The 25262-nt window shown below is 40.6% G+C and overlaps 1 protein-coding gene and 1 pseudogene across 4 annotated transcripts; both read right to left on the reverse strand.

Annotated features, from left to right (window-relative positions):
• Positions 1 to 113: 113 nt before the first annotated feature.
• Positions 114 to 25128, reverse strand: AK7 (adenylate kinase 7). Of its 3 annotated transcripts, none has more exons than XM_083742787.1 (18): positions 24968 to 25128; positions 22534 to 22719; positions 21374 to 21482; positions 20279 to 20373; positions 19806 to 19916; positions 19004 to 19087; positions 16872 to 16960; positions 15270 to 15360; positions 13889 to 13966; positions 12397 to 12546; positions 10984 to 11112; positions 7427 to 7577; positions 7061 to 7189; positions 6063 to 6131; positions 5633 to 5830; positions 3622 to 3842; positions 2013 to 2171; positions 114 to 257 (listed from the first exon to the last, which is right to left on the reverse strand). In XM_083742787.1, exons 1-18 carry the CDS (start codon positions 25070 to 25072, stop codon positions 219 to 221), a joined length of 2193 nt encoding a protein of 730 aa, XP_083598913.1. In that variant the 5' UTR covers positions 25073 to 25128; the 3' UTR covers positions 114 to 218. The 3 variants fall into 3 exon arrangements, with proteins under 3 accessions (XP_083598913.1, XP_083598914.1, XP_083598915.1); XM_083742788.1 differs by having other exon boundaries at positions 23082 to 25082; XM_083742789.1 differs by lacking the exon at positions 24968 to 25128 and adding an exon at positions 22833 to 22925.
• On the reverse strand, positions 8777 to 9246 carry LOC310846401 (prothymosin alpha pseudogene; annotated as a pseudogene). The gene has a single exon. The product of its transcript is annotated as a prothymosin alpha pseudogene (transcript).
• Positions 25129 to 25262: the final 134 nt, after the last annotated feature.

The raw sequence follows: 25262 nt of genomic DNA on the forward strand, positions 1-25262 counted from the left end.
GCATGTGGCTTCTCTGCTCTAAATACAAATGTGGGTCTTCTTATGCTCTCAGCTGTCAGAGCACTTTTGAGGGTAAGAGGATAATATGAAACAAACCACAAATTACAAGTATCTTGAACAATCATGAAACTTTTTATTCCAGTATTATTTTACAGTGATAAAGAGGAAACATAATAATCTGAAACTACACCTGATAGTGCAATGAGGTTGTATACTTCTTAGTCAAATTCAGGATTATTCTTGAAGAGATATTCTGCCTGTTGATTTAAAATTTACAAAAAAAGAGTTACAAATTTCTAATACCGTAATATAGGTATGTTTCCATTCATATAGCACTGAACAGTGGCTTATACTAACATTTATTGAAACCCTCCAAAATTGTGCGATTGTTCACCATTTTCCATTCCTGTGCACTGCATCTTGACCGCTGGACTCACTATTGGTCTCACCCACTCAATTTGCCAGAGCAGGGTTGGGATAATAATAATAATAATAATAATAATAATAATAATAATAATAATAATAAAGTCAACAAACTACCCCAGAAGGAGCACAACATGTTCCTCACCAGAAGTACTACCCCTCACCTAAAACCCATAATTAGAATGATATTGCAACACTATGCAGCGAGTTAGATTTGGCTATGTGACAGCGCTACTGGGGGCAAAGAAAACTGATTAGAGAGTGAGCCAAAAAGAATTAATGAATTGTATAAAATGGGTAAGAAAAATCCAAGTTGGAGATGGAGTTGTTGGATAATAAAGGTAAAAATTTATCGAAAGTATAGAAGTTATTGTTGGAGTGGCATACAAAAGATGAACAAGTTAAATCTGTGATGATAGATTGGGCAAGAGACGTAGGACATAGTATAATGTTTGAGGATCGGGAAAGACTGTGGAAGAAAGGGGTAAAGTTCACTGCATGTACTAGGTTAAAGGAAAATATAATGAAAATGATTTACAGATGGTATTTGACTCTTGTTAAATTAGCAAAGATATATCATAACTGCTGGAAATGCAAAGAAAAGGAAGGAAATTTTTATCATATGTGGTGGACCTGCCCCAAGGTGAAAGACTTCTGGGAAAAGATTTATAATGAATTCAAAAATATGTTGAAATATACATTTATAAAGAAACCAGAGGCCTTTCTTCTTGGAATAACAGGTTTGGAATTGCCCAAGAAAGATGTTAAATTGCTTTTGTATGCCACAACTGCTGCTTGAATTTTACTAGCTAAAAAGTGGAAAACCCAAGAATTACCAACGGTGGAAGATTGGCAGATGAAGCTGATGGACTTTTCGGAGCTAGCCAACCTAACTGGAAGAGTCCGCGACCAGAAGAAGGAGGAGTATCAGGAAGAATGGACAAAATTTTATGATTATTTAACTAAATTTGTTAGGTTAAATTAATTGGAAATAGCTTGCAGGTAACAGACTGGCTTAGGAATTAATATAAGTTAAGTGATGTTGAATATGTTTAATTTCGAATTGAAAAGATATAAGGATGTTAACAGACTGAGTCAAGTTTATAAGAATTATGATTTGGAAAGCCGTTAAAAGGATATGCATGGAAATTCAACCAAGGGGAAGCGAGGAAGTCATTTAACAATGTTATTAAGTGTAATTTTAATAGGGTTATGATTTATGTTTATATGTTTGTTTATTTCTTTGTTTATAATTTTGTGAAAATTAATTTTAAAAATTGACAAAAAACGAAGAAGCAACCTGGAATCAACTGTAGTGCACAGTTTGATTTTTCACAGTTGAACAAATGAAGCAAATTTCAAAATCCAACTATTTGGGCTTCAAATGAGTTTTACTGGTGAAATTGTAGGTTGCCCACAGTGACTGATGGAATAAAGGCAGGACAGTACAAAAATCTTTGTTGCGTTTATGACAGCAATGTAGCATGTCTAGAATTCACAAGTATGTAATAAAAAATGGGACATACTTTTTTTTTTACTATAATTGAAAAAGACAGACAGACAAATACTGGGAAAATGCATTTCCTTACCAGAAAGTCAACAGGGTCATCTGGCCTAACCATGCAGCAGTGATTCAAGCCTTGCATAAGTGTTGGCATGACATGCTTCATTAAGTAGTTTCTCAACGGAATGGACTGAGCTTCCAGAAGCTCCTGTTCTTGCCGCTTCACTTCCTCCAAACGTTTATTCTTAAAAAATGAAGAGATAAATATATATTTAGGTTATGCTTAGACAGAATAGAAAACCTAAAACAAATTTAGGTCCAGGAAATTTGACTTTATGAAATGCATTCCATTTTGTATTCCTGGTTCTTAGTTCTTAAATTCTAAATAGATCTAAATACACATTTCTGAAATTTAACACTGCATACCTAAACCATTATGCACGTGCCTCAAAGAAAATGTTAACACAATAACAAATGATTGAGGTCTGCTGTGATGTTTTCTACACAAATGCCATTCCATGTGGAAAATTCCATGCCAACTGTAAGCAGATTGTTCCATGTAGCAATCACACATGTGTGTGGCATTCTGTGTTCTTTGTAAAAAAAAAAAAAAAGATAAATGTATAATCAATCCTCATGTGTGATGAAATGGGACACACAGTTTGCATGGAGTTCTGCATATGAACTTGCTGTGTGTGTAATATCTTCTGTATGCACAACCGTTGAGCTATAGTTCCTTCCCCTATTCAGCTATTATTTATTCGTACCTTAATCTAAAACTTTAAGTACTTGGAAATATATTCCAAGTACTATGGTGTACAAAAAAACCCCCATAGACTGAGGTAAGTAGACACAATATTGAGAACTTTTTAAGCCCGGGGGGGGGGGGGTGTTGAGCTTTTTGCTCCAGAAATACGACATGAAGTTTAGAGTTTATTTATAGCATTTATACCCCATTCAGCCATTCCCAGTGTGACTTACATACAATCAATTATAACAAAAATTGAAGGGTACATGAGAAGGAATTGGATACTTATATATGAGGCTGCTATTTAGACCAAACCGATTCATCTCAAAGTAAACTTCTGCATTAACTTTAAATAGGAACTATCAATATAGTTATGCAATCTCAGTGCAGCCTATTCATTGTGTTGCCAATGCTGCTCTTGAGTATATTTACTAGATCAGGGGTCTGCAACCCGGGGCTCCGGAGCTGCATGTGGCTCTCCACTGTGGCGGGCGCTGTACTGGCTGTGACGTCGCATGGGGGCGGTGCGTGCGTTAGTCACGCACCGCCCCGACGTCACCTTCCCGCCCGCTGTCAGATCGTGGCTCCGGAGATATATTTGTTTTAAATGTCGCAATGGTTTTGCGGCTCCCAGTTTTTTTTCTTCGGAAACGGGTCCAAGTGGCTCTTTTTGTCTTAAAGGTTGCAGACCCCTGTACTAGATACACAGAAGAAAACCATCTAAAATCTTTCAGTAATCCATTACTGTATCTCTTTGCCTGTAAAGTTACATGAGAGAAGCAATGGCAGTGCCTCATGTAAAGAATTCTCTCCCTCTCCTCTTTTCTTCCCACCTGCAATGTGTGAATAGGCATTTGTGTGTGCCATGTTATCATTTTCTAGTGTGTGTGTTGGGGGGGGGCAATCTCTTTATGTTAGAATTATCAAGCATTTGGGATTTACTTACCCATTCTTCCCAGTTTGCCAATTTTTGAGCCCTTTCCTCAGCTTCTTTTTGTTCCAAATCAGCCTTTTCTTTAGCTTCTCTTGCAAGGCGCTCTTCAGCTTGCTTTCGTTCAAATTCTTCCAGCTCTTCATCTGTCAAACCATAATTTCGAGGCTCGCCAATAGTTTTGATGATTTCTTTCGCTATAACTCTGTTCTCCAGACCTTCAAACTTTGATACATCTTTCAAGTATGGAGAGAGAAAAATGAGGAAACTTATTAGTTACACCACAGAAAACAAGTTTACTTACCGTATTTTTCGCCCTATAGGACGCACCGTCCCATAAGGCGCACCTAGTTTTTTTGGGGGGAAATAAAGGGAAAAAAATTATTTCGCCCCAAGGCGCGGGGCTGGGGCGGGGGAGGCCCGCCGGAGCTTCCCCTGACCCCAGCCCCCAAACAGGCAGCTCTCTGCAAGCCGTGGGAGCCAATGGCTGGCTCCCGCCGCTTGCGGAGAGGTCCGTGAAGCCTGGACGCGCTGAGCTCAGCGCGCCCAGGCTTCGGCATGCAGGCACCTCTCCGCAAGCGGCGGGAGCGCTCCCCCCGCTTGCGGAGAGGTGCGCGAAGCTTGGACGCGCTGAGCTCAGTGCGCCCAGGCTTCCGCATGCAGGCACCTCTCCGCAAGCGGCGGGAGCGCTCCCCCCGCTTGCGGAGAGGTCCGCGAAGCCTGGACGCGCTGAGCTCAGTGCGCCCAGGCTTCCGCATGCAGGCACCTCTCCGCAAGCGGCGGGAGCGCTCCCCCCGCTTGCGGAGAGGTCCGCGAAGCCTGGACGCGCTGAGCTCAGTGCGCCCAGGCTTCCGCATGCAGGCACCTCTCCGCAAGCGGCGGGAGCGCTCCCCCCGCTTGCGGAGAGGTCCGCGAAGCCTGGACGCGCTGAGCTCAGTGCGCCCAGGCTTCCGCATGCAGGCACCTCTCCGCAAGCAGTGGGAGCGCTCCCCCCGCTTGCGGAGAGGTCCGCGAAGCCTGGAGAGCGAGAGGGGTCTGTGCGCACCGACCCCTCTCGCTCTCCAGGCTTCAGCGAAAGCCTGCATTCGCCCCATAGAACGCACACACATTTCCCCTTCATTTTTTGAGGGGAAAAAGTGCATCCTATAGGGCGAAAAATACGGTAGTTAAAATCGTTGTCCTACGTTATTATCTTAAACATGACAATAATTGGAGTTGTGATGATTCAAAGCTGGGCATTTTTTTGGCAAATTGAGGCTGTTTGGGACCCTGAGTAACTGCTAGCACCTTGGGATTTACAGTCCTTATCTTGAGGTAGGTACTGAAGTCCCAGGGTCACTGTGCATTCTTAAGCCATGAGAGACAAACGCCTTGCGGTTGAGCCTGTCATAAGGTTCCATCTCCTGATTAGTTTCTGGAAAGTTCCTGTGATGAGGCTACATTTTAATATTGTAATGTTTCAATATTTTAATGTTGTATTTTAATTTTGTTTTTAAGTTGTAATCATTCAACTTTTTTTTATTATTGCTTGTAAGCCACTCTGAGCCCGGCCTTGGCTGGGGAGGGCGGTGTATAAATAAAAATTATTATTATTATTATTATTATTATTATTATTATTATTATTATTATTACCTTAAGATTGGTTTAAGAGCAAAAAGTATTACCTAAACTGAACTATTTTCTTATTATCTTGGTGTGTGCTAAAATTATTGACTTATCTTAAAAAAAAATTCTGTATTGGGTTACAGGATCTTTGAATTGGTGCTCTTTTTGCTATCTCAAATAAATATTGCTCCTATAGATTTCAGTGTGAGTTGTTAGAAAATTGCCCTGGTTATTAGTTGCAGTACTTTGGCCTCTTGGTTCATTGCAGATACCTTTGCAGAGATTTCCCCCCTCCCTTTTTCAGTGGGGGATTTCAGGAGAGAGCGCTATGGTGCCTCTCGTCTCTTGGTAGTTCCTTGAAGCTGGGTTCTCAAAGAGAAAGGAAGGGAGATTAAGAAATTAAATGCACTTTCAACTATACCAATATACTGTGGATGTATTTCTATTTCATCAAAATAGTTGAGAACAGTTTCGTCTTCTGTGTTTAACTCCCTGAAAAGATTCAGGGATCTCAAGTACCGGTCCTGAGCATAATGAGTTCCAGCAACAACAGATTCAGGGAGATTCATGATTCGATTTTTCAGGAATTCATCTGAAGCATTCAAGGAAATTACATAGTCTGTGGAGGAAAACATATATGATAATTAATTTTTTGAGAATACCACACGGTTAGTTAAGTTAGGTAGAGAAGCTGCAGAAAGGGGGCTGTACTTTCAATCAGTGTACCTTCTTTTGCTGTTAAAAATGGGATACTTTCAACCACCCTCTTATATAACCAGGGCAGATTTTGGTTTAAATACTTGGAACTGCCACCATCACATCTAGTTTGGCCTTAAGCAAAGCAAACTTACCAGAAATTATTACTTTGTCATAGTGATGAATTTTGCCTTTTAGATCATCCTCTTCCTCCTCGTCTTCAACTTTTAAAAAAAATGCAATTAAGATGTCATTAATAGAAACTTGCACACTAAAGATTACAGTGGTATCTCGGGTTACAGATGCTTCAGGTTACAGACGCTTCAGGTTACAGACTCCGCTAACCCAGAAATAGTACCTCAGGTTAAGAACTTTGCTTCATGATGAGAACAGAAATTGTGTGGCGACAGCGGGAGGCCCCATTAGCTAAAGTGGTACCTCAGGTTAAGAACAGTTTCAGGTTAAGAACGCACCTCCAGAACGAATTAAGTTCTTAACCTGAGGTACCACTGTACTAAAAATGTCTAGTATCAGTTAGCAGAGATAGGACTCTTCTCTTATGTTCTCTAACCATGCCCCAACCACATCCTACCCTGCAGGCTCATAGGATCTTTCCTCCAAGCTCCGCCTCCCTCTCCTTTACATTTTTGTACCTAACCATGATGTATGGCATTTTCACAAACCATGGCATTTTCACAAGTTACAGATATCCCTCAACCAGTTTGCTACCATATTTATTTTAATTGAGGTCTGATCTGTTGATTTTCCCCATACAAGCAGACACTCAACCACCCAAGATCCTCAAGGACGCTCTGCAGATTCTCCCAACTAGGGTTTGTGTGTACAGGGCACAATAGTGTCCTCAATGTATTGTAATACATTTCTGGGGGGGAAATCTCTGTCAGAGGGCAAAACAGAACAGGATGAGGCAGATCCATGACTGACTATCCTGCTTATTTAAATTTTGGCAAAGAAATTGTAGGATGTACAGTAAGTTGTGAGTTGACTGTATTTCTGATCAGCAAGTCCTAGGCTCTGTGGTTTAATGTCCTACAGTTATGCTAAAACTACTTTATTGTAAATGTGGCCACTAGCACTTGTTACATAGTGCAATGTACAGTAATGACAAGTACAGTAGAGAACTCTTACTTACGATTAAAAAGATCCTTTGCCAAGTCGTAGGTCTTTGGAAACCCATCCAAAACATATCCTTGGTTCTTACAAGGCATAGACATTAGCTTTTCTTTCATGAACCTAACCACAAAGCTATCATCCAGACGACCTAGTTTTACAGGGAAACATTATTAAATTTGCATAATCTTTTATAACTGGGGACATGAGACATTCTGTTTTTTGCTCCCCTCTCCCCAAATTCACTAACAGGACACTGTATGTCATGCTGAGTATTGGACTGGAAATCTCATGGACTAGGTTTAACAAGATTCAGAAGGCAGACATGCATTTCACATAAGCTGCATGCAAATAACTAGACTATATTTTCATCGCAAACAAGATTCACCTGCATTTTGCTCCATGTTTTCTTTAACTGAATCTAATAACTCCTGGGCTTCTTCTATGTTCTCCCCTTCTTCTTCTGCCTCTTCCTCCTCTTCTTCCTCCTCTTCCACGACTTCAGGCTCTACTATCTCTTTAGGAGCAACAATTTTCTCCTAGGGATGTAATAGGAAAGAAAATGCCACTCAAATTCTGGACAAATTTTGCCTCAGTTACACAAAAATGACAGCAACTAAGCTGAGCCACTCTGAATGGAACCGCAAACCTGCCAAAGTTACTCTACAGCAACTCCAGCTTTGATTTCTCCTTCCTCCTACCCCACTGCATGACATTGGTTTTTTAGCTTATGGTTTCTATACTCGGTTATGTATTTGAGTTAATGAATTAATCTAGTACTTATTGTAAACAAAAACAGGAATGGGCAAATCTGTCAATGCTAGTTTCTCTCAGTTTCTCATTGTTCTGGCCTTAACTCAGTTCTTAGGTTGTTGTTTTTCTGTTAGAACAACTAAGCAAAATAAAATTCCAGTTTATTGTTGGACAATTGTTTTCACACATAATCAAACAGGCAAAATAAATACCGTAACTAAATTTTTTTACAGGCAAAAGAACGAAAAAGGAAAAGGAAAAAGGAAAGAAAGACCTTTTATCTTTGACCTTGCCATCTCATACAAACCCACTAGTTATGGTACAGCCAAAATACATACACAGAAGAGAAAGAGTTACTGGAACGCTCAGAATAAAGTCTCAACTTTTTTCCGTTTTTTATTTTTATTTTTACAAGGTTGTGTTTTTCCCCCTTCTCCTTTTGAGATAAATGTTTTGGACATGGTCACACCACAAGTAAAGTCAGGAAATATTTCAAATTTTTCTATTCGGTTTTTTGTTTTGTTTTTGAGGAACAGAGGAAGAGAGAGAAAGAGATTTTAAAAAAACCCACCACACTTCAAAGCTCCCCCCACCCCTTTGGTCAACCGGAGATCGCATTATAAATGACTGACCTCGTCACAATATATACAAAAATATAAATTGTTAATAAAAAAAATACAAACAAATTATCCTTCAAAGTTACTTTCAAGAAAGCAATCTGGGCCTTGAAGTTTTCTGTAGGGAGAAGAGGCAGGGTGGGGGACAGTGCCTTAACTTCTCCACTCCACCAACCCTGCCTCCCCCAAAAAGTGGCATAATGGGTAAAGAAGGTGGAGACCTTTCCCCACTTTCATTCCACTCAGAATTGGGAGAAGGGCTGCCCCCCCTCTACTTGATGACAAGTGACCACAGCAAAAAGGGAGTGGAAGAGAAGGGGACATTTTACAACAAGAGCTTCAAAGGTGAACTGGTCATGCTGGTGTTTTTTTTTAAAAAATGTGTGTGTTTTTAATTTACTCTGCCTCCTAATCATTTCCATTGGTTTTCTGCTTCTTGGGATGCTGTCATCATCCTCAGCTGCCTGCTTCCTTGTGGGTCCCTCAGCCTCATTGCCATCTTCTTCTTCACCTTCTTCCTCGTCCTCGCCAACTTCTTCTTCTTCCTCATCTACTTCATTGTCTGCTTTCTGGTCCCCATTTCCCTCGTTCTCAGGGGCATCTCTGCCATTTTCTGGCTCTTCCACGATTTCCTTCTCCTCTTTCAAGTCCTTGGTGGAGATCTCAGAGCTGATATCCACAGCAGCGTCAGACATGGCTGGCTTGGGAGTTGCGCAGGCATATTTCAGGGTGCGGGGATATATCTCTCTATATCTATGTAAAATAGAGCTAAAATACAAAAATAAAGACCCCAGCAATGTACAGGTCCACCAGTGCGCACCTGGGGAGCAAGAGGAGGAAGAAAAGGGGTTTGGTGGGAAGAGGAAAAAACAAAAAACTCAGAGAGCCGGAGCAAGCAAGGCAGAATAATGCAAAGATGGCTTGGGATGGAGCCAGTGGGCTTAACTCAGTTCTTAGTTCAGTCTGTGATTCCTTAAAAAGGTCTGCATGAAAATTCATCTCTATTTTTGTGTGCATTTCACCTAATATTTACCTTTTTCTGCACGTTCCTCCAATATACATGTTTATATGCATTATTTAGTTGGAGAAGTATGAGTTTTGAGGAATAGCTGTGTTTTGGTCTGTTTATTGGTTGAGAAAGATTTGTTTTAATTAAGGAAGATCTGTAAACTTGAAAATTAGGTAGATTTGCATTAACATATGAAGAAATCTATCAAATCCTTTCCCTGATCCATTAAGACTAGAACCTGTTATTACTTAATTCTTGTTTTTATAATATTGTTTTACTGTTTGTTTCTGTTTTTATGATACTGTTTAATTGTTTTGATGTTGTATTTTTAAATACCACTGAAGAGATTTTTAAATATTAAGCAGTTTATATGCTTTTAAATAATAAATAAATAATGTCTTTCCACATCATTTTAATGCATTGTGACAAGATCTTCATACACATTTTCACTGGAGCATCAGCTTTCCAGTCAATGATGACTGAATAAATATAATCCATGAATACTGAATAGCCATACTGAATTACCCTTTAAGTAGATCTGGACACGTCTTTGTAATGACACTTGCCATGTATTAAAAATAATCCACTAGCACAAGAAATAATTTCTTTAATTTGATATTCCTTCTCCTTTTCATTGAACAACTTTGTTGGTTGTTCTTGGCAAAAATTTTTTTTTAAAAAAATCCCCTTTGCATTTTTGTTTTTTTATTCCACTACAATCTTACTTCATCTTCCTTATTCACATGCATTCTGCTCCTACAGCGGCTTGGGAGGGCCATCCCAGTGGACCCATGTCTTGTGGAGGCTTGTCTCAGGCTTGACCCTGTCAAGCGCCAGCCCTCCATCAGGAGGCTGAGAAGGAAGATGCATCCAGTATCTAAGCTAAAGCCTAGTTACACCTGTAATCAGTAAAGTTGTGGCCAATTTTAAACTAGGCTTTCGCTCCTTGGGGTGGGGTCACTGCGAGTGGGTCCACAATGTCCCAAACTTTCTTTCTTTGATATGCCGTAGGGGGCAAGGCAGAAAGGAGGAGTTTCCCAGTCCAATAACAGCACCATCATCCATATTTTATACTCAAAAGCACATCTCACTAAATTCAACTGCTCTCGGTAAGTGTGCAAAGGGTTTAAGCCTAAGTTGGAAATTGATGACAGAATCAAGTCAAAATGAAGTCTGCTTCAGCACAACTAAGTTAACTTTTGGTAGACCATGTTCATAAATGTCTATAAGCTATCTGAAATTGGATCAATATATTATCTTAAATCGACAATCCTTGTATCGATAAGGCTAAGAATGGCACTATAGTGAAATTCATTATTTGACAATAGGTCTGTAAATATTCTAATATTTCTACTGAAATAGTGCAGCAGAATACCAATGAGTCATTTACTGGAGGAAGAGATTATATCAAGCATCAGAACAAGAAAGATAAAATGCACAATCTGGAGCTAGGTAATGAACCGTAAACAACTTATTTTTAAGTGCATCCAATGGTAATTATGTCTTCTGCCCACATTTTCCTAACAACTTTTCAGTTTATTTCCAATGAAACAGTGACCTGCTTACCAAATTTTCTATGGCTTTAGCAATCACATCCTTTATTTTTATATGGTGCACCTTGTAATGTTTACACAGTTCTTCTGCAATGGAAGTTTTTCCTACCCCAGGAGGGCCAAGAATACAAATCTTGACGGGCTGAAAGAGAAGACATGGAAATGTGTTTATTATAATAGCTAGTCTTTGCATCCCATGGCCAGAAGTAAAATGAATGGCAAAGGGTACAACCCTATACTCAAATATGGCCAGTTGTTGAAACGGAATATATAGTGCCACCACAACAAATATGCCAGTGGAATTGTTGATGGAAAACAATGCTGGTGTTGTTGTTCCACAAGCGGAGATATGGCGGTGGAATGCTTAAAGCACAGGGAAAGGGGACACTAAGTTGTACCTTATCCTCCTTGACTACAACCACCCTCCCTTCCATCAACAGCACTACATTAGCCTTAGACGTGGCACAAAGTATCTCTCCCCCCCACCCCCACCCCCACCCCCGATTTTAATGAAAGGAAATAGCCACTCTGCTCAGTAAGCCCTACTAAGTCCAATGAAACTTACTCCCTGCTAGCAACATCTTACAATATATAAATAAAAAGTAAAGGTAAAGGATCCCTGGATGGTTAAGTCCAGTAGAATTTGACTAAGGGTGTGGCACTCATCTCCACTTTCAGGCCAAGGAAGCCAGCGTTTGTCCGCAGACAGCTTTTCTGGGTCATGACGATTGCCAGAGCGCACAGAAACGTTGTTTAACATCCCGCCACAGTGGTACCTATTTATCCACTCAAGCTGGTATGCTTTCAAACTGCTAGGTTGGCAGGAATTAGGACAAAGCAACGGGAGCTCACCCCGTCACGCAGATTTGAGCTGTCAACCTAACAACTGGCAGGCCCAAGAGGCTTGGTGGCTTAGACCGCAGTGCCATCCACGTCCCTCCAAAAAATAAATACTATGGTTTCCTGGAAAAATTCATGTTTCCTCTTGTAAAAGCATATATTGCACCACCTTTGGATTATAAAGGTAAAGGTAAAGGTACCCCTGCCCGTACGGGCCAGTCTTGACAGACTCTGGGGTTGTGCGCCCATCTCACTCAAGAGGCCAGGGGCCAGCGCTGTCTGGAGACACTTCCGGGTCACGTGGCCAGCGTGACATCGCTGCTCTGGCGAGCCAGAGCCGCACACGGAAACGCCGTTTACCTTCCCGCTGGTAAGCGGTCCCTATTTATCTACTTGCACCCGGAGGTGCTTTTGAACTGCTAGGTTGGCAGGCGCTGGGACCGAGCAGTGGGAGCGCACCCCGCCGCAGGGATTCGAACCGCCAACCTTTTGATCGGCAAGTCCTAGGCGCTGAGGCTTTAACCCACAGCGCCACCTGCGTCCCCACCTTTGGATTATAAAATAACATAAAATATTATTCATTTACCAGTAAGCCTCGACTTTGCTTGTATTCCTTCACTACTTGATCAATATGCTCCACTATTCCTGCTTGAGCAACCCACTTAATGTTGAAATTCTCCTTCAAATATACAGCTTCCATTCGCAAGTTTACAAGTAATTCATCCAACTGTTCTTGCTAAAGAAAATGCAATAATTTGTTATAATGATGCACTCTTATTAACAGTATTTACGAATGACTTTTCATTTTTTTAAATTTTTTATTAAAGTTTCAACAAATTTATAATAACAAACAAAACAAAATAACACAAACACAACAACAAACAATAAACAATAAAAAACACCTAAACCGAACAAAAATATATACGTTCAGACCTTAATTTCATATAGCTTACTTTCCTGACTTCCTCACATCTCCCTTTCCTGTATTCAAATTTCCAATTTAGTTTCAGCAAATTCTTCCTCTATTTTGACTAATTTTAATATTTCATAATTTCTTTTAAATTAACCATTCCCACTGCTATCCACTTCTCTTCTAATCCCCCATCATTTGATTAATTTAACTACGTTTCTTTACTTGTTGTTCATAAAATATCTTTGCACATTTCTTTCAGCTTTGTCACTAATGCCACATTGTTTCACTATCCTGCATCACTTTAACATTCAAATATTTTACAATGTTTTTGCAGATAGTCTTTAAATTTCTTCCATTCTTCTTTTCAACACAGCATGATGAAAACAATACAAAGTATAACACCACAATTGTGAAACTAATTAAAAATAGTAAAATACACATTAAGAGAAATGGAAAATCTCAGTTTTTAACTGCTTGGCAGAATACTTATTTACGAGTATTTCTAAATAAGAGTATTTCTACATCACCAACTCATAAGAACAATATAATGGCAGTGCACATAAAATCATTAAAACACCACAAATATGTTTTAAGGTGTTTCCAAAACACAATCAGGGGAAAAGTTAGATGAGCTTCTCAAGTGTGAGCATATCTCCATGCCCACATCTGAGAAGGCCCTGTCCTTGGTAGATGATAATCCAACCTCACAAGAGAATAAAACCTAGAATACGTGGGAAGGTGCTGCTTGAAATAATCAGGGCCAAGATTCTTATAAGGCTTTACAATGTAAATTTTAAAAAAGACCTTTAACTGGACCGAAAAATAAGCTCATAAAGTATGAAAGCCATTCATTTATTTTGATTGCCACATTCTCTCCAGTAAGTCCACTTCTTCTCTCTCTCACTCTCCCTGTTGATTAAAAAGCTTGACTACTGACCTGATTTTAAACATATAATTTGGCACTGCATACATCTTTTTAGAACTGTAACTAGCAGTTGCTGTGACTCCCAATCCTAACCCAGTCCTGTAAACCCCTCCCCGTAAAAAAAAAAAAAGCAGGACAAGGCAGTCACCACTAAAGTCATGTCAGGGTTCTTTAATCCATTAGCATTAAAGAGTGCTGTTATCTTCTCTGGCAGAAAATATTGGAAGATTAAACAAATACCGTTAAATCTTTGTTTAGGAAAGCATTTTCTCTTGGAACCTTCTGTGTTTTTCCTGGACCAACATTTCTGCTGATGCACTGTTAAAGAAAAATACTGGGTAAGTTTTAAATGCAGCAGTAATAAATATCACACATACAGAAAGAAGAATAAAAATAGATTATTAATTGTTTTAAGCCATAAGGCCATAACAATAAGAACCAATTATCGAGTAGTCAGGTGCCAACAAAAAAAGCACAGTACACCAAAAATTAATATTTGTTCAGAACTATCCCTGCAACACTGCATCGAATTCCTTTGTACAAGATTGCTGCAAATTTTGGAAGCTGTCATAGTGGACTGAGCCACCTGCTTTGCAGTTAACATATTTTTCCTATTCAGCAATGCTGCAATGCTGTGGCCCTGAGGGGGCAAGAGGATCCATTGGAGCTCCTTTTCTGTAGGTGGAGAAAGAGGCCCACATGAAGCAGAAATCTAACTTTGAATGCATCTTATGGGAGGCTGCAGAAGGGTTTGCAGGTGGTTCTTCTCTAACATCAGGGCTCCAAGGTCATCAATGGGAGATACAACTGTTTTTTTAATAATAATAATAAACATAATAATAAACATAATAAACAAACCACAGAAAGAGGAAAAATGCACACTGCTACATGAACCTGCCAAAGCACAGGAAAACACTGTTCACCCACCTTCAGTTTTCCTTTCCCCTCCCTTTCAGATTCCACTCCATGTCAACTTTATATTACAAAGGCCAATGCGAAACATTTTTTAGAATAACCTCCAACAGCCCTTCTCTGACAGTTTTGTATAAAGGGGTATTCACTGCCCACAAATATTGACCTGCAAATTATTATTTTTCATATAAAACTGCTTTTAGGAATTATTTCAATATAGCTTGGGAAGCTTGGTGCTCATCACAGACCGTTAGTTAATCGAGTAATTCATAACATAATGAAGGTGTTAAACATATTCTAGCGATCAGTGTTAACTCCAGGACTACAGGGCTCAGCCAAATTTTGTTATGCATCCACAGCAGATTAGACTTAATGTGGCTGGACACGACCCACCACTCAATCCTATGCTTACACACTGATCAAGGACAAGGGTTGTATTTGCTAAATATGTCGCAGCCCTAGGTTAAGGGGACAATCAGATAGTGTAGATGTGAGAACTGTTCTTCCTTCAATATATATTATATGCCACATATTGCCAAGCAGTTGTGCCTGGAAGGCAGGTCATAAGGGAATGTGGCTTTTAGTCTGCAAAAGGTTTCCTGCCTCTGATTTAGGACTGCAGTCCTCAAGGTTTGTTGCAGAGGTTCAAAGTCTTTAAGAAAGAATAACAGAGAGACACATGACAGTCAAAAGTCTTAAACTGCCTTACCTTCACTATTTCACTAAAAGTTTGTATTGATTCGTCCACTGCAATAAGGTAATGTGTTCTTGGCCTATGATCTGCTATATTCTGTAACACTCTGCAGGGGAGGAAACAAAAGATACAGTTGTCAGTCACTCGATCTTTAACATTAATATAGAATAAATATACAGAATACAAATACTCTAAGTCTTCAAACTCAGGGAGACAAGTTTATATGATGCCTCCTTCCTTCTGCAGCTACCTAAATATCTGCTCCAGAGAGTTAGCATGGGAGGGGGCTACAGGAGAAAAAAGTTGGCAAAAGTTGCCTTTCCCTTAAATTTCTGGAAGCCTTCGCCACCATTCTGTGAACAGAATGACTCATGCAATTTGCAGAAGGGCATTTTGGATCCAACGCAGTCAATCTAAACTAGCTGGCATTAAATGAAGATGTCCCTCGCATGTCACGGCTGAGACATACCCATGCAGCTGGAATATCCGGATGGCTCAACCCTTTTAAATGAAAGGTTTGCCAAGGATCTGGTTGGACTCTGCTGCAAAGGACTTGGAGGGAGCACAAATGTAAAAAGGTATTTCCCCAAGCCCTCCTCAAAATGTTAGGCAGGAGACTTAAAATACAAATTATGTGGAAGGAACAAAAATCAGTGGGTGTAGTTGTAGTCAGATAGCAGCTGGAGGCGGAGTATTGTTTTGTTTTTACTATATATTTCATGTTTCTATCTTGTATTTTTATGCTGTGAACCACCCCGAAATCTTCAGCTGAAGGGTGGTAATACAAATTTAAAAAATAACAATACAGTGGTACCTTGAGTTACAAATGCCTCAGGTTACAAACTCTGCTAACCTGGAAGAGTTACCTCAAGTTGAGAGCTTTGCCCCAGGATGAGAACGGAAATCGTGTGCCAGCGGCATAGTGGCAGCAAAAGACCCCATTAACAAAAGCACACCTCTAGTTAAGAACAGTTTCAGGTTAAGAACGGACCACCGGAACAAATTAAGTTCGTAACTAGAGGTACCACTGTAATGGCTTCTGTCTCATTATTAAGAAATTTATCTTGCTTCATAGTAACTAACTGCAACTATTATATGTGTATGGAAGAGCCATAGATCAATGGTGTACATGCTTTTTTCAGGCAAAAGGCCCCTGATTCAAGACCTATTATCTCCAGGTAGGGCTAGGGAAAACTCCTGCATGAAACCCTGGAAAGTCGTTGACAATATTGACTAAAGGGGCCAAGGGACTGACTAGGTATATGGAAGCTTCCATGAACTTATTATTAAAAACATAAAATGAGAAAGGTACTAATACAGTTCATGAAAGTTTGCCTCTTGCTAAGGACAATGAAGTATTAGTTTATTTTACAATATTAGGCATGATTCCTTTTTAGGATGTCTCAAAAAATGAAATCAATTTTTAAAAGTAATCTTTCCTGGCACCTGAACAGATAGGCATACCTTTGGGTAACACTGATTCTCATTAGGGAAGAAGATGGAAGCTGAGATTCCTGCTTTGCAGGGGGTTGGACCAGACAACCCTTGGGTCCCTTCCAACTCTATGATACTATGATTCTAACCCTGAAGTGAGGCATGGCTAAGAAGTATACTTACGCTGCTAAGTCAACAATGTGAATGGTTGGAATAGCATTTCGTCCATCTCCAAAAATTGGTATTGCCGGAGTCTCACCAAGCCAAGATAACTGGAAAAATAATTGCAGAGTATCCTAAGTTGGTAACTTTAGTATATGTGAATGAGGAATCACTCACTCCAGTTGCTACCTCATCAGTTAGAGGAGTCAAATTAACAACATATTTTATAGGATCTGAGTTCTACAGCTTTGCAAGTTTTCACATACTTGCAAACGAAAATGCAGACGAAGGTGAAAGAGTTCATGGATAACTGCCTTGTCGTGGTGAAGGGGCTTGAATAACTCAGAGAAGCTATGAGCTATGCTGTGCAGGGCCACCCAAGACAGACATGTCATAGTGGAGAGTTTTGACTAAACGTGATCCACCTGGAGCAGGAAGAGGCAAGCCCTCCAGTATCCCTGCCAGGAAAACTCCATGGACAAAAACAACAGGTATATAGAAAGAGTTCAACTTGGTGCCTAATGAAAAGCACATGTTCCTGTGACCTGTCACCATGGATGCATCTTCACCATCACAAGAGACCGCATATTTCACTGCATTTTTAGGACGCAGAACACATATGCTAATTAACACTGAACAAATTCTTTTGCAAAACTCCGAAAGCCCAGTTTGAGGGGGCCCTGATGGACCCCTTCCTCAATTGCTAAGCCCTGGTAGAGACAGCAGTAGTCCAATTATTTGAGTCTAGCTGCCATTATAATTCCTCCAGTGCCTCTGGTGTAGTGTCACTTAAGGGCACTGTAGAAAATTACAATGGCAGCTAGACTCAGGTGCCCAGTAGTGCTTGAAGCATTAGGCCAGAATATTTTAAAGGGGGAAATCAGTAATGGCTCCTGCTGGGGCCCTGGCCTTGCTTAGGGCTACTCATTGCTCCTTCATTAAATTGTAACTTAGCATTCCGATGCTGTTCAGTGTTTTTCCACACCTGCCAAATTGTATATTTTAAAGGAGGCAGATTTAGGCCATACCATACTTGGCCATAGAAAGTCAACTTGTGAGACATGGGTACAAGTTCTGCCTCTACCATGGAGTTATTGTGCGGCATAGGGCAAGTCTCCCATGTGCTCCATTGCAGTCCTCCATTCAGAAACTAGGAATAGCAGCACACCTCCAATATTTCAAAGAAGAAAATAGGACACTCTTGGGGCACTCTTAGCACCCAAATCTCTGAGAATGGCAATTCCAATAACTCAAATTAAAGACATTTTTAAAAGGCGTTCCTCAAAGGTCCCCTTGGAAGACAAAATAGGGACTATTCCTGTATAAGAAGAATTGGAACATATGTAATAGTGGCAGTCTGGATTAGATTTGCTGACAGAGGAACACAGTAGGAACTGCAAATTTAAAATGCTCAATGAGAATAGCATAGATTCCATACAGCAACTCATTTAAATTTCCCAACTCGAACACAGTACTTGCCACAACATTCTCCTCTCCCTCTTATCTCTTTTCGTATTTCCATGTCTACCTTTTTTTTCTTCCTAGGCTGACTGTGCCTTCTTTAGTGACTGATAAGTAAGCTGGAGAACAGCCTTAATGCACCCAGTGGCACGATCAGGAAAAGCTGGAATCTACAGCTCAACCATTTCAATTCTTATGCTGTTCCTTCATCCGTTACACAGAGGGGAGATCACTGTGGATGCATATACACCACACATTTAAAGCACATTCCCTCACCCCAGCATCCTGGGAACTGTGGTTTGTTATGAGTGCTGGGAATTGTAGCTCTGTGAGGGGTAAACCACAGTTCTTAGTTCCTTTTCTTTCTTCCAGATGCAATATGCTCAACACTGGTGTCCAGGCAGCTGGAAGTCTGCACCCTGCTAGTTATATTTTAAGGAATTCTCATATCAGTGCATGGTTTTCTGAACCAGAAGTAAATCCTCTGCTAAACTTGTAAAGACCTAATGCCATTTCATTTTACTACATAGGAACAATTTTGCTGGATCAAATCAAACATCCATCTAGTCTAGCATCTAATTCCAATAGAGGACATCTTTCCGCATGCTCACAGATTTGAGAATGTATTGAATCACTTTTTGACAAGTCCTGCAATATTAACTATCATCCAAATTACCTTGAAATATATCTACCTTAAAGAAGTAGTGTAAAAGCTTTTCTTCAGCTCCATACTGAACACCAGAAGCAACAACATACGTATTAAATTTGCTTTTCGCCTGTTGATAAGAGTAAAAGGTATTGTGTTAAAAAATGAAAAACATTTTACAAACCTAATTTAAGGCAAGTTATTCACTTTCTTATTTATTTAATCCATTTATACCCAGCCCTTCCGCAACAATTCCAAGATGACAAGTAGCATAAGAAAAGGCAAAGGAGTAAACTCTACATAAATCTGGAATGGAGTTACTAAGGTGATTGGAAGGCATCTTGTATGCCTCCTTCCAGCAACTCCTGCAACCAAGCTGGTGTCAAAATATTGCTCTGCTTTCCTTTGGACCACGTCAGTGAGGCCGGGGGGGGGGGGGGGCTTGATGTCTGGGCAGCCCAGGACCTCCATAAACACTGCAAAGGCTTGCACCCCAGCAAGGTAACTTCAGTGCTAACACAGCGGTTTCACTTCATCCCTGGTGCATACTCCATTGTCTCTCAAGACAGACAGATGCCAACAAACCTAGGTTACAACTGCTCGGCCACCATGCAATAGTCCACTGTTAACACTACAGGTCATAGGATTAGGTGCCAAGGATTAGGTGTTCTGCCTCCTTTCCTTATACAGAGAGGGAGATAATTTGGAATGTGGTGTTCAGAAACTGGCTGGTGCCCCCCTCCAAGTCTCAGAATCCATTACAAAATTTATATAAATTTATAGTGTAGATACACTCTCCATCTTTCTTTTTAAAAACCATATATAATTTATTTTCCAATAACACTTACAATTTTGCCAAGTTTGGTAATAGTTTTTTCAGCATTAGTGTGTTCTATAAAATTAGGATGGGGTTTTCTTCGACGATAATCTTCTTCAGTGAAAGGTATTTCTGGATCTTCCTGGGTGGAGAGGAGTAGACAGCAAAAATAAAAAAATTCTAAAACTGTATCCTTTGGTATCATTCAATTTTTCTTTTGACAAAGCAAAATGATTTTTTAAAGTAAATAACTGCATTCCTAATATTAGTTAATTCAACAGTCATTGTATGGAATAGTAAGAAGTAATCCCTGCTTCTTGTGCTAGAAACTATTAAAAAGAATGGAAATGCAGTTCAAATGGAACAGTGCCAGGCAAGTTTGAGAAATGAGCCTGCACCATATATTCTGTAACTAAAATTTATGGAAGGCAAATAATTCAAGTGCAGGTTTACCTGCTGAGGTCAATAAATGTCACAGGTTTCTTGACTTTTTCTACCACTCACCGGATCAAGAGGTTTGCTTCTTGCCCAGGTCATTATTGTTGAAAGCAGAATGAACACTTTCTGCTTCTCAAACTTTGATGATTCCGCTTGTATTGCTGTGTAATTACATTATAGTGTATATGTTACTGAATGTTTTTTTTAAAAATCCTCTAATTACATTTTATGACAATGTTCTGCAGGCAAAATGTTTTCTTTCCCCACATTAGGGTTAATGCTGTACAAAGACTTGCACACACATATCAAGACTTCTCACTTTCACCCCTGACAGCAAACCATTGTTATGCATCCAAAGATATTTCAGAAGCCTGTGGGTGGAGGAGGCTCAGAATGGGAGACATTGAGCTTTTACACACAATTTTGATCCAGCTAGATGGTTCAGCATGTGGATCACTATCTAAATGAGTAACCTGCTTTGTAAACCACTTTGAGGGTTTTTTACAATCAAGCGTATATATTTTTTATGAAAAAACAAAATGAATAAAAACCAGATGTGCAAATGGAAGCTGTGTACAGGATTCCTCCTATGATTCAGCTAATAAGATTATATACATGTGGCCCTGTAAGAAGTTCAGTGATAGCACAGATCAGCCATTTGGAATGGTTTAGTCTGAGATTAGTCCACACACAGCCATTTCCCATCCAATGGCAATTTGCCCATGTTTTCCAGGGCTCTACACCTTGGTTGCTGGGATATACACAGTCAATCCCCAGCAGAGTCTTTTGGATTAGGCCACAGAGATGGGCATAAACTGCATCAGAAATAGGCAAATCATCTAATTTCAAATTCAGATATTGTGCACCTGTTCAACTTGACCACACCATTTAAACCAGCACAGTCATTTGGGTGAACATTCACCCAATGTGCATGATTAAATTTGTATGTGTGAGCTAAGCCAAACTATGCTCTTCTAACAAGAGGATAAGAAACTGAGATTTTCCCAATACCACCTGGTAAGTCCAAAGCTGAGAGATTTGAACTCAGGTAGTGCCAATTTGAGGTCTCAGTCTGCTGAATCACACTAGAGCTACTGCTTCACTTCCCAAAGTTGATGAATGTGCCATACCCATTTCAGATTAAGAACAAATTGTACTAACCAGTAGCTGCCCAGACTGCTTCATCAATCTGTTTTACATCTTCAGTGATGTTATAAATAATAATGTCACACTCTAACAGGCGAGCTAGCAGCTCTTCTCGAGAAGATGTCTAAAAACAAACAAAAGCTATAAGGAGGAATTATTTCCCTGTATTTAGTAATAACTTTTAGCAATCAATCCTTCATTTTTAAAGAAGAAAAAGAAAATCCTCTATTTTTTATCATCTAACAATTTTAAAAAAGTGGAAGCTGGGGTTGGGGTGATGAGGATTTTTGTTTATTTGATTTATAAAAAAGGTAAAGGTAAAGGACCACTGACCTGGAAGGTTAAGTCCAGTCAAAGGCGACTATGGGGTGCAGCACTCATCTTGCTTCAGGCCAAGGGAGCTGGCGTTTGTCCACAGACTAAATCACTTCTGGCACAATGGAACATCATGATGGAAACCAGAGCTGACGGAAACACTGTTTACCTTCCCACTGCAGCGATACCTATTTATCTACTTGTACTGGCATGCTTTTGAACTGCTGGGTTGGTTTATAACTACATTTCACTCCAGCAGGATCCTGAAGGGACCTTACAGTATAATTAGATAGGGCCTGCTTTAACTCCCTCTAGCATATATATTCCGTCAAAAAATCAATTTCTTATTAGTTCATTGTGGCTTTTATCTCCATTGCCATTTCATCCCATCTAACTTCCCTGACTGCTGGCACTTGGATATTGCACTGACTGGGTAAAATTAAGCAGTGAATAAAGAGGGAGAGAGATAAGCAGGGCGAAGCAATGGATATAGCTGAAGGTGGCTGAGGGTTCTTCTTTTATAGTGTGAGAGATTGTGGTCCACTCTAGTGTTCTGAGTGCTGGCTTAACCATGTTCAGAATTCTCAAAAGGTAGACTCAGGCTGTTCTCACATGGCAAATGTCAAAGCCAGGCTCTCAATCATGATGACTTCCTTAAGTCTCATTGGTTAGCCCTGACAAACTTTAGCTACTGTAGACTGTAGCTTTTAGGTTTTACAGAATTAGAGTTATCAAATGTTTATGTGGCTATACATTATACTACCTTCTCTTGATTTATTGATTTCTTTTCCAGCCGTTTAATAAAGGTGACCACCTATATCCCCAAGTATTTTAGTAAATTAAAGTAGTGTAATACTCACTCCATATGCTTCCACAGCAAAATCTGGTTTTGTACTAGTCTCCTGTGAAAGAGTTCCCACTACTTGGTATATTCCTTCCTTTGGTTTCAGAGGTGAAATTTCAACAGCTGATCTACCTTCATCTTCTTCTTCCTCTTCCTCTGCTACTTCTTCCAGAGAGGCTCCAACAGTACAGCTCGCTAGATACTTGAAGTATACAAGAAATGACCAGTGAGATAGTGTGAGAGAATTCCATTCATAGCGATATGGTAATCAGTTTTCTCTTTCATAATTGTGCTCATTTCGACATAACAAGATACCATGGTGTGTTGCTAAGACAACATGCCGCCGTGAGCTATGGGCTTGTCCACTCCCCCTTCACGTGTAAGAAGAGAGAACCTGAATCCTTCTTGCTGTGTCCAAATACAGTGCAAATCAAAGTTTAGCTTGTTAAATGATGAACAGAGCTTCAGTTTCCTTACCATGCATATGAAGCAGGGGGAAATGGGAGCACACAAACCCAAAGCTCATTGTGACACATTCTGGAAACAATAAACCTTTGTTTATACCTCTGTCCAACCTTCCTCATAAGATGGCTGTGACAGCAAAATTAGGGAAGGGAGAGGAATCATGAAAGTTGCCAGAAGCTCCGTAGAAGAATGAAGGCTGGGACAGAAATGTAATAAATGTATATATTTTAAATAACCTTTAAAGTCACTCTGAGAATAGACATTTTATTTTGAAACTCCAACATCCACAGCGGGACAATACTTTCATTAACAGGACTAAAAGGTAAAGGACCCCTGGGCGGTTAAATCCAGTCAAAGGGGACTAAGGGGTTGCAGCACTCATCTCACTTTCAGGCTGAGGGAGCCGGCATTTGTCCACAGACAGCTTTCCGGATCATGTGGCCACCATGACTAAACTGCTTCTGGCACAACAAAACACTGTGACAGAAACCAGAGTGCACAGGAACACTGTTTACCTTCCTGCCGCAGCAATACCTATTTATCTACTTCCACTGGCATACTTTCAAACTGCTAGGTAGGCAGAAGCTGGGACAGAGCAACAGGAGCTCACCCCATTGTGCGGATTCGAACCGCCAACCTGCACACACAATTTCATGTTCCCCAGCTGTGGGCTTTGGGATCTTTCCACCCCCTTTCTTTTACGAACCAACATGTTTCACGTGTGTTGCGTTTTATTTTAAACGACCAGGCGTAACACCTCACTTTCACTTTTTCTTACCTCCCCCAAAGCAGTTGGAAAACACACACAGGTTCCTTTTGTGTGTGTGTGAAGGGGAGGAAATATTAAAAGATAAAAAGTAGTTTCTTCACACATCAGATCAGCCCTTCTCAACCTTGCCCACCCCACAGTGTAGTAGTTGGAGTACAATCCCCAATGCCTCTGAATACCAGCTGCTGGAAACCACAAGTGGCGAGAGCCAACGGCCCCACAACCACGGGTGCCCTGGGGGCTGTGGGTGCATGCAGCGTGCAAGAACCGAAATGTGTGGGTGCCTGGCCCCGGGGAATTTTGTGGATGCTTGAGCACCCAGGGAGTTGGCACCTATGTTGGCCACTGCGAGAACAGGGTGATTGATTAGGTGGGCCACTGCAGGGCCGGCCCCAAGACATTTTGACACCTGAAGCAAACCACAAAAGGGTACCCTTCCAGAGAATAATAATAATAATTATTTATTTATACCCGCCCTCCCCAGCCAAGACCGGGCTCAGGGCGGCTAACAACCAATAATAAAAACAAGTTGATTAAAATACAATTTAAAAAACACAATAGAAGAATGGCAGATGAAGATGATGGATTTTTCGGAGCTAGCCGACCTAACCGGAAGAGTCCGTGAGCAGATGAAGTGGATTAAATTTAATGATTACTTAGTTAAATTAACTGAAAACTGCTTGCAGATACTTACATTGGCTTAGGATTTTATTTATGTTAAGTGATGTATTAATATGTTTAATTTTATAATGTGAAGATCTAAGGTTGTTAATGTTTAAGTTAAACTTTATAAGAACTGTGATTTGGTAAACTGTTAAAAGGATATGCAACGAAATTCAAACAAGGGGAAGCGAGGAAGTCACTTAACAATGTTAATAAGTGTAATTTTCAAAAAGGCTATGATTTATATTTGTTTGTCTTATGTGTTTGTTTACGTTGTGAAAACCAATAATTTTTTTGGGGGGGAATACAATTTAAAAAACAAGATTAAAATACAACATTAAACATTAAGAAGGAGGGGGTGAGTGAAGATATATATGAGGGAAAGAGGGTGGGGAATAAAGAGCTACATCAGGAACTGCTGAGAACCTGCTACCCCTGTGGGTCCTGCACGCCCGAAGCGGTTGCCTCAGCTTCCCTCCTGGGCGAGGCGGCCCTGGCTACCGGGCCGCGTCAGCCCACCGACGCTCTGCGACTATCCGCCTCCGGCCCTCACCCTCCCTATGTTGCTGCCGCCGTAGGTGTCCAAGTGGTTCAGGAAGATCCTCTGGCTCCGAATAATCTCCTCCGCCTCCGCCACCGCCTCCTCTTCCTCCGACATGGCTGCGGTTGAGAGGGAAGCGCAGGAGTTCCTAGGCAACCAGGGCGCGCGCGCGCGCGCCGGGAAAGGAAGGAGGTGGAAGAGGCGGAGCCTTGGGGAGAAAACAGAACGCAGACGACGGACAGGAGGAAACTGGGCGTGGCTTCCTCCTCGAGGAGAGGGGGCGTGGCCAATGGAATAATGTGAAAAC

The sequence above is a fragment of the Podarcis gaigeae genome (genome assembly GCF_964106915.1).
Source record: "Podarcis gaigeae genome assembly, chromosome: 1".
NCBI classification, from domain to species: domain Eukaryota; kingdom Metazoa; phylum Chordata; class Lepidosauria; order Squamata; family Lacertidae; genus Podarcis; species Podarcis gaigeae.